Below are 9,594 nucleotides of genomic sequence, written 5' to 3'. Positions count from 1 at the left end.
CAAACATCAGTACGGAATGCTTTGCAGCCTCTTAAACAAATAATCTCGCTTTGATTTAAATAACATTTATTTTACATGACCAAACACAATAAATAACGTAATATACAAAGCTTTATAATTATTGCACATTTGTAAAATATTTTACAGTGAGTTCATACAGCCAGCAATATTTAAAGCACAAAGACTTTATTTACAGTTTCATATAATAACCAGGTCCAACGGACCTAACATAAAACGAATTTATGTTAATTTTACCAACCAGCGTCCTCATCGACCATTCAATAGACATATATCTATATTTTGGAAAAATGTAAACATTATTGCCAAAATCGTCGTATATACATCCCATACTTGTGTGATCATAACAAACGATTCCAACGATCGAAAAGGTTAAGCTGGTAAAAGAGTGCTACGTTTTGGTCTATTTTCTTTAGCATTAAATTATATTAATAAAAAAATTTAATGTAAACTCAGTGAACAACAGCTGGTATAATCGATATTTTTACATAAGTAGTCTTCTTATTCGTTCTTTACAAAATGAGAAATTTGTGGGTATAGGTGTCTTCTACCGTGCTTTAAAGTTCACTATCCAGAAAATGTACATGTCTTGTTAGGAATCTGCTCCAGAAGCCTAGGAATGTTTCTTCTTTGCTCTTACCTACCCCCACCCAAGGAAACTGTTCCACTGGACAAAAAGCACCAACCTATGATTTATGTTCACTGAACAAAACAGCATAACCTTTAAACTCATTTCCTGAAAGTTCATTATTAGAATACGAAGAAATCCAGTGTCTTAAAAATAGAAGTATTTCAGGACACTTAATCGAAATACATAATAGAGGGTTTTTTTCTCTCTCTCTCTCTGTCTTTTTTTTTTTTTTTTTTTTTTTTTTTTTTTTTTTTTTTTTTGTTAGAGTGTACGTGAGTGTGTGTGTGTATTCACAACCACACAAGGCCTAAACAAGCAATAGCAAGTTAGATGAGGGCTTCAACTCTTCAGAAAAAATCTCATTATGTGAAGAGTGAAGTGGCTCTGTAGGGAGCATTATGGAAATATCTGGGTTTGATTTAATGAGGCTCTTCACATTGGTGGAATATCAACTTAACAGAGAAAAGTCTACCCGGGGTGTCCAAGTTACCAAAATGAAAATTGGCAATTGAGATGATAAGAAAGTGGCTTTCTTGTGCGAAATCACTTCAGGTAAGAGAGATAACATTAAATAACATACATTCTATGCACCAAGAACAATGTTTTATGTACCAAGTCTCTTATCTGTCTCTTCTAATGACTTCCCTTAGCGGGTTGTTAGTACTTGACAGCAGGTCTCTGTGCGGGGAACTTTTTTCCAATTCCACATTCAAAGGAGGTCCATCAGAGAACATGATTGGCAATTTTCGTCATAATCTGCACATTATTAGCATCAAAATTGACATGGCAGTAACACTGGTGGTTTTTGATGTGCCTTTCTTCAAGTTCAAGGAAGTCCCTCCAGTAGCAGTGGTATGGTATAGTAGGTCTCAGTTACCCAGTGGTGGCTTTTCAGAGGCAAAGGCGCGATAGAGATGCGTGAGAAATAAATCCAAGAGCCGTTTTACCGAGAGAAGAAAAAGACGTCGAGAAAAAGAATTAAATTTAGAAAAGTGTCTGGAAGGTAAATGCTTCAGGACAACAGCCTACACCTAGAGAGATTCAAGTATTTCCCAGATAGCGTGGATTATGGTAGTTAGAAAGCGTGATTTTAAAAAATGCTTCTTCCCATCCTGACAGTGTCACACTTCCCTTCCCGTTACTGGCCCGGACGCGGCTGCCTCATTAGCTACCGCTTGTCGTACGGAAATACTCGAGACATTTCCCATTCACTCCAACTCAAACCGAAATAATAATAAAAAAATTAAAATAAGGCCAGAAACACATTCCCTTCCGCCGGCTGCCCCTCCCTGCCCCCGCCGGCCCGGTTGTCTGCACCCCGCGAAGCGCGGCAGCGCCCGGCAGCGAGCACCGCGGGGCCGCCTCCGCGGGGGCGCAGGAGCCGCGGAGCGCCCTCCCCGCCGGTCCCGCGCCCCACAGCGGCGGGGCGGTCAGCAATAAAAAAATAGACAGAACTTTTCGGCAGAATGCGGGGGCGCCCCCCGCCCCGACCCCCCCCCCCCCCCAATCCCCCCGCGACTCTCCCTACAAAACACCCCCGGGCTCGGGCCAGGGTAGTTATCTGGTGAGCGGCGCCTCCTCCCGCTGGTCCGGAGAGGCGACCGCGGCCTTGCTGAGCACGGCGGCCGAGTAGGGCAGGAAGCCGCTCTCGGAGCGCTGCCCCGCCGCCGTGCACGGGAAGTCGGCGGCCGTGCCGCTCCGCGAGCCCAGCGCCGAGGCCGCCGCCGCCGCCGCCGCCGCCGTCTGGCTGCTGTGACAGCTGAGGCAGGAACAGGGCGCCGAGCCCCCCGGAGGCCCCGAGCCCGCCGCCGCCGCTGCCGCCGCTGCCGCCGCTGCCGCTGCCGAGGCGGCCGCGCTGCTGTTGAGGCCGGCGGCGGCCGGCGTCTGGTAGAGGCCGGGGTGTCGGAAACTGCAGAGCAGCTCCGGGCGGGAGTAGGGGTGCGAGAGGGCGCGGAAAGTGTCCAGCGGGCGGATGGAGGTGGCAAAGGGCGCGGCGGCGGCCCCCGAGGCAGCGGCGGCAGCGGCGGCAGCCGTGACCCCGACGTGCGGGTAGTAGTGGAGCGGGACGTGGGAATGGAAAGGGTAGGGCAGACTGCCCGTGGCCGCCGCGTGGGTCATCATGTAGGTGTAGAAGCTGGGGTCGGCCGGGTGGGGCCAGGACATGGCCAGGCGCTGCCGCTTGTCCTTCATCCGCCGGTTCTGGAACCACACCTGCGGGGATACAAGCACAGCGCGGCCTCAGCTCCGCTCCACTCCGCGCCCCACCGCACCCGCTCCCGCGGACACCGGCGGGCACCCACCAAATCATACTGCCAACGCTTCTAGGTGACCCCTCTCCCTTCCGGAGCAATCTCCCGTGACCTTGCCCGAGGGGAGCGGTTAGTACGGCCCTCCCTCTACTCGAGAGGGACTCCTTCGATCCGAATAAATGTTTCCCGTCCTCCTCACTCAGGACTCTGTCTGTACGGTACTGACGCTCATTCATTCCCCCTACGTTTATTGTCTCCCCTCTTCACTTTAGGAAATAGGCTAACGCGATAAAAACTGACCAGGAAAATAAAAACAGTAATAACAACAACTTTTTAAAAAGTAAATGAAAAATGTTAGATGCAGAAAAGCAAACGAGCACAACTGGTGCTCATAGATGTGGGCCTCGCGAGTCCTTCAACCGGAGAGCTGGCCGCGGCCCGGGGTGCTCGGGGCAGCCGCGGCTCGGTGGGCGCGGAACGCGGCGTACCTTGATGGTGGTTTCCGGAAGATTGAGGGCGGCGGCCAGCTCGCAGCGCCGAGGCCGCGACACGTAGTTCTCGCGGTAAAACTCCTTCTCCAGGCGGGCGATCTGCTCCCGGGTGAAGGCGGTGCGGTAGCGGCGCACCTGGTCGGCCCCCGCCGCCGAGCCGCCCAGCGCGCCGCCGCTGTGCAGGCTGCCGATGCCGGCGGCGGGGGCGGCGGGGGCGGCGGGGGCGCTGGGCGTCGGGCTGCTCTCCGCGTAGCCTGCGGGGCGAGGGCACGGTGGTGAGAGCGGGCGACTCGGTGGACCCTCAATCCTCCCGGCCAGGCCGGACCTGGCCCGCTACACCCAAGGCCAGCTGTCATTCTTACAAATCCCTGCTGCTAACAGAATCGATACATTTGGATTTGGAGGTTGCTTGTTGGTTATTTTTTGCTTGTTCGGTTGGGTTGGGGTTTTTTAATCCTTCGTAACTGCTTTATTTTCAGATGGGGCGGGCTTGGAGATGCAGGGCAGCCGAGCTCAGGGGAGAGCGGGCGAGGGCACGGGCCGTGGCTCGGGGCCCGGGCTCGGCGCTAGCCTGTTCCCCTTCGACTGCCGTTCTTTAGTTTCTTTTGAGACATACAAAATAAAAGCAGCAATAAACACCCCCCCTCTTTTTTTTTTTTTTTTTTTTTTTTTTTTTTTTCTCCAGGGTTACGTCGAGCATCCCTTCCTTTCTCCGGCACATTTGACGAAAAAGGTATGCACTGTGGCGCCTAGGAAATCCACCGTTCATCTCCCTACACCTCCCCAGTAATAACAACCTCCACCTCCAGCAATAGTAACAACCACCGTCCATCACTGTGCCCCGCTAAGAACGGGGAAGGATACGAGGCTGCTTCAAAACGCCTCTTACAAGCAGGGGAAAAGTGAACAATGCCAAATTAGCCTGAGGTGGACACAGACAGTACGTTGCATATACAGTGAAGGACACACACAGTCAAATGCGGGCAGTTTCCTCGCATTCCCCTCTCTCTCTCTCTCTCTCTCTCTCTCTAATTTAATCTATGTATATACACTCATATACAGCTCAAGAGACGCCGAGGGCTCCAAGAGCGCGGGGAAATACACGGAGAAAGCTTTGCCTAAATATAGGTGGGTGGATATTTGTGCCCACCTATATTCTGGATATATATCTACATATCAATGGATTTGGGCATGCACACACACACACGAAGGCACCGGCACAGGCGCTGCCCGGACAGTGTATCTCGGCTATTGGGGTAGCGCCGTAATTGTAATAATATTTTACAGCCTGGAGCTCTGTCTTCGCAGAAGAGAGAGCGCCGATGCAGAGGCCAGCAACTTTGGCGGTGGCAGCGGGTTTCCTCTGGTTTTTAAAGCCGGTTGGCAAAGCGCGGGGCTTAGATGAAGATGATAAAGGAAGAGTTACCTTTGTTACTGTTTTCCTTCAGCTGGGAGGAAGTCAGGCTGGCCGGGGAGCGGAGCGCGGAGCAGCCCACCTCCACATCACTGTTCATATCTGCCTCTTGAGCAACTTCGGAATAAAGGCTGATTTTCTTCCTGCTTTCCGACGGCGGGATTTCGGAGGACACAGTGCTTTCACTGCTCGGATGCTGGAGATTGAATAAAGTGTCTATTTCAAATTTGCCTTTGGCGGAGATGTCCCCTATAGCGCTGTGCAGGGAGGCGGCAGTCAGTCTCGGGCTGAGGCGACCACTGTGCGGAGAATTTTCAAGGGCCTCCAACACCGCATTTCCAGCTGAGTCTGACAAATTCGAGAGCCTTTTGCCAGCTGTAGGGCTGTGCAGCCCTCTCTCCATCAGGATCATCTCTTTTCTTATTCTTTCCATCATCTCAGCTTTATAAAAAATGTCAAAGTTGCAGGGCTGGTCCTGTACTAATGATGAGCTGCAGCAGGGGCTAATTCACATTCAGCCCGGCAAGTGTCTCTAAATATTATTATCTGTTTTTGAGGGAGGTGTAAAAATTGTGGGATGCCAAAGCGAGGGAATGACTGGTCAAAATGACCCATACATCCTTTCTAGCCCGAAATGTCATTCATCAAAAAGTGGTGCTCGTCATTAAGGTACGAATGACGCTGTTCGAATAATCATTTATTGTAACAGGTTTATAAGCAAATAAATACAAGCTCCTGTCAGTGGATAATGAAGGCGGCTTCAGAGCAGACAAATATATCCAGGTGGAAAGAAAGAAAGACAAGAAGTGAGGAGTAAAGCTCCTGTCCTTAGCTTGATCAGATCCTGCTTGAATTGCTCTGGGGTTTGGCCTCTGGGGTGGAATTGACAGTCTGATTAATAAAATGAGCTGTGCAACATTTCCCCCTTCATTTAGGTGCATCATTATGCTCTGATTTTTGTTTTGTTGCCTTTTAGGTCCTAATGATGCAGCTTCTTTCTCATTTGTCCTCGGACAGAACTACATGCTAAATATTAGATAATACTTTTCTTTATTATTATTTCTGAGGCAAATTTTAGATCACAAGGCAAATAAATGCTCAGTAGGACCAGAGGATCGAGAACCTCCTGCCACTGATATCTCTTTACTTTTCCCTCCCATTTCCAGACCACTTTGTACTCTTATTTAGGAATTTACACTGACACCCCCATGCACCCCCTGACACGCACGAACCTTATGCCCAGACTTTACAAATCTGCTGCCTACATTCAAGGGTACCTACAGTAGTTACCTGGAGATTAAAATATTTGTTACAATGTAGTATATTACAACTCTATTATCTTTGTCTTCTTTGAGTCCTTAAATATGATCTCATTTTTACTTTCTATAATCCTGCTTATCGACGAAGCTAGCCCGGGATTTTTCTTCCTTCTGGGAAAATACTGACTGTTTTACGGTATGATAGGGGAAGGAAATAACTGGAGAACATTAAATACATTAGTGATTTAAAACACTCCGTGGGCATCCATTTCATTCTCCAGGCAGGTTTCACTCCAGCCCTTTGCTTCTTTCCTCCCCACCACCAATAAAACCTAAGCATTTGAAAATTAGAAAATAATAATAGAATTAAATGATGGATGAGGGTTATTGCCTACAGGTTCCGACCTATCAGAAACATCACCTTAACACCCTCTCTCCAAAGTTACCTGTGGCTCAGTTAGCTCATCCCTCCGCTCTTTGCCGGGTGCCGCGGGGCGAAGCGTCGCCGCGCTGCTGGAGACACGGGCTGCCGCGCTCGGCAGACGTGACAGTCGGAAAGTCTCCCTTCAGTGGTAACTTTGCTAGTAATAATGACGCTGATGGCAACCATTTAAACGAAGATAAATCCTTTGTCGTTAGCATCTCTGGAGTGCGCTTCGATAGCTGCCCAACCTTTTATCTCGCCGGGATTTTTTTTTTTTCACCTACATCATCTAGTGTTTAGACCCTGGGAATACCAGTTTCATCTCCCGGAGAAACACCCGAATGTTTCCTGTGATTAAACGCGGGTTTGTGTTTTGTTGTTTTGTTTTGTTTTGTTTGTTTTTTTTGTTTTTTTTTTGTTTTTTTTTTTTTTTTTTAATGAGGAGAGCTTTCCTGCTAATCTTGGTCACACGCATATCCTAAGTTCTTGTGCTCTTGCGCATGATTCATAGCTCGAAAATTGGATACTTGTTAGATTTCTTTTTTCAACAGCCTGTTAAAGTCCTCCTAAACATTCCACCAAATATTTAAGAAACATTTTAGGCGTTGTTTGCAAAATCCAGCCTTCTATTAATGAGAGTTTTATGTCAGCCCTTTGAAATGTGAATTTAGACTGCAATGTGGTGTCCTGCGTTTTACAGCCCCCAAACCAGACAAGAGTAAATGTCAACTTTTCCTTGCCCGCGGGCGCGGCGGAGGAGCGGGGCGATGCGGAGGGGAGAGGAGCGGTGCGCAGGCCACGGGGCCGCAGATAGCCCACGGGGTCCCGGCCGGGCCGGGAGCTGCGGCTTCGCGGGGCGCTCCCGGAGGGACGAAGCGTGTCCCCGGGGTGCCCCCGCGGAGCGCGGCCGGGCAGGCGCCCTGCCGGCGGCAGCTGGCACCGCCCCGCCCCGCCCGGGGGACGCGGCCCCGCCGCGCTCCCGCTGCCCCTCGCTTCCCCGCCGTGCCCGGCTCCGCAGCAGGCGGCGGCGCGGCCGCCGGTCCCGGCGGGGCGGAGGCGGAGCGGAAACCTGCGGCCGGGTTTATTGCTGTCGTTTGGCGCCCTCGTCTGTTTTCTTACATGCTGTAACGCGGCAAGCATCTTTCCCCCTGCTCTGTCGAAAACCGCAGCCGAGATACCACATCTCGGAGGCAATCGTATGTGCACGCCACCAGAACCGGCACGGTTTTAGACTCAAAAAATGTTACTGCACCACTAAAAAGGAGAGAACGGGTTTTATGTTATTTGGAGCGGATGAAAAAGACTATGTGAAAAGCCCTAATGTGAGAAAAATAAGTTACACTCAAGTGCGGCTATGAATGATCTTTACTAGGGTTATATTTTGCACCTTTTAAATAATAGTGATACCCTAGGTTATGTACAGAGTGCCTTAAAATACAGCTAGATTCATATGCAAGGGTTATAAAATGTTATACAAGACGTTAATAATCTTCCACTAGGTAGAGGTGAGGTTACAAAACTGTTCCCTGCAATGCAGTTAATGAGCTCACCCCAGACTAGTCAACCCCCTAATAAACTAGTTGTCTGTTGTTTAAAATCCCAGAAAAGTAGAGGTATTCACTGCACTAATATTTATCTCTTTGGGATTGTTGTTCTGTTTCGCTTTTTTTTATTATTTTTTTTTTATATATTTTTTTTATCGTTGCTTTTCTTTTGTGGTGTTCCTTTGGGGACTTTGTTTGGCTGGGTTTTTTTTTTCCAAAAAGAATAGCATAGCCTACAAGATCTTTCCGACTGTTTGTAGTTGTTCAAAATCAATAGCTAAGCCTAAAAAACCACGGATATTGAAGTGACATTAGTGAGTAAAGAGGGAGGAAGTTACAGAGACCGACGAGAAACTGCCGAAATATGTGAGCTTTTGTTAGCCTCTGTTTACTCAGTTGTTCTTGTAAGTTTAAATAGCTACTTAGGCCTTTGGCCAGATTTTTACATTTAAAGTTATTGCTGGAGGCATAAAAGAATATTTCAGTACTCATTTATTAAATCTTACCCGGGGAAAAGGGGTCACGTAGTTTAATCGAAACGAAGTTCGTATTAAATGAGACAAACATCTCGGGCAGCTTTTCACCAGAGAGAGCGTTCTTGGGAAGACGAGCGGGAATATCTTGCTTCCTATTCCGCAGCGGGGCAGGCTGCCAGCAAGGTCCCAGGGCAGCGCGCAGGAGACATCCGCAGTAGCGCAGAGTCTCCGGGACGGGGCCCGTGGGGTGGGAGAAGGCGGCGGTGCGGTGGTCGGGGGTGCGGTGGTCGTGGGAAGTGCGGGGACGCGCGGAGCCGGTCCCGGCGGGGCCGCTCCGAGGGATCCGCGGCGCGGGGGCCGCGCTCCGCCCGCGGCGGCACCGGCGGCAGGCACGGCGGCGCCATCTGGCGGCGCTTCGGCGGCACTGCCCGCCGTGCCCTGCCCTGCCAGCCCTGCCCGGCCAGCCCTGCTCTGCCCGGCCCGTCCTGCCTTCTCTGCCCTGCCCTGCCCTGCCCTGCCCTGCCCTGCCCTGCCCTGCCCTGCTCTGCCAGCCCTGCCCTGCTCTGCCAGCCCTGCCCTGTCCTGACAGCCCTGCCCTGCCAGCCCTGCCCTGCTCTGCCAGCCCTGCCCTGTCCTGACAACCCTGCTCTGCCCTGCCAGCCCTGCCCTGCCAGCCCTGCCCTGTCCTGACAGCCCTGCCCTGCCAGCCCTGCCCTGCTCTGCCAGCCCTGCCCTGTCCTGACAACCCTGCTCTGCCCTGCCAGCCCTGCCCTGCCAGCCCTGCCCTGCTCTGCCAGCCCTGCCCTGCCCGTCCTGTCCGGCCAGCCCTGCCTCTGCGGCCTGTGGTACTCGCCGGCCCTACCTGATCTGACCGCCGGTCCTGCCCGCAGGTGCTGCCACCCTGTTGTCCAGCCCTACTCGCTGGCCCTGCCCGCCCCCTCCCACCAGCCGGAGGCCGCCTGGCAGGGCAGCTCCGCGCCCGCGCAGCGGCTGGCCTGCGTGTCCGAGCACGCAGCACGCTCCTGCTCAGCCCCGACTCTCCCCTCTGCCTCAGGCCGCCATATCAGCATAGGGCCAGTCTTGGGGCG

General features: G+C 51.5%; 1 protein-coding gene across 1 annotated transcript; it reads right to left on the bottom strand.

The window, feature by feature from the left end:
• Positions 1-2,206: 2,206 nt before the first annotated feature.
• Positions 2,207-5,239, bottom strand: EVX2 (even-skipped homeobox 2). The gene is made up of 3 exons (XM_053983051.1): positions 4,816-5,239; positions 3,387-3,643; positions 2,207-2,860 (listed from the first exon to the last, which is right to left on the bottom strand). Exons 1-3 carry the CDS (start codon positions 5,237-5,239, stop codon positions 2,207-2,209), a joined length of 1,335 nt encoding a protein of 444 aa, XP_053839026.1.
• Positions 5,240-9,594: the final 4,355 nt, after the last annotated feature.

This window comes from Vidua macroura, chromosome 7, assembly GCF_024509145.1.
Source record: "Vidua macroura isolate BioBank_ID:100142 chromosome 7, ASM2450914v1, whole genome shotgun sequence".
NCBI lineage: Eukaryota > Metazoa > Chordata > Aves > Passeriformes > Viduidae > Vidua > Vidua macroura.
The sequence above is the reverse complement of the archived record's forward strand: the minus strand, read 5'-3'. Positions and strand labels throughout refer to the sequence as shown.

Excerpts from the sequence above, each read along its gene's own strand:
- EVX2 (XM_053983051.1), bottom strand. The coding sequence starts at position 5,239 with ATGATGGAAAGAATAAGAAAAGAGATGATCCTGATGGAGAGAGGGCTG. Across the intron at positions 3,644-4,815 it reads GAAGGAAAACAGTAACAAAG|GCTACGCGGAGAGCAGCCCG; the intron begins GTAACTCTTCCT and ends CTCGCCCCGCAG. Across the intron at positions 2,861-3,386 it reads TTCCGGAAACCACCATCAAG|GTGTGGTTCCAGAACCGGCG; the intron begins GTACGCCGCGTT and ends GTATCCCCGCAG.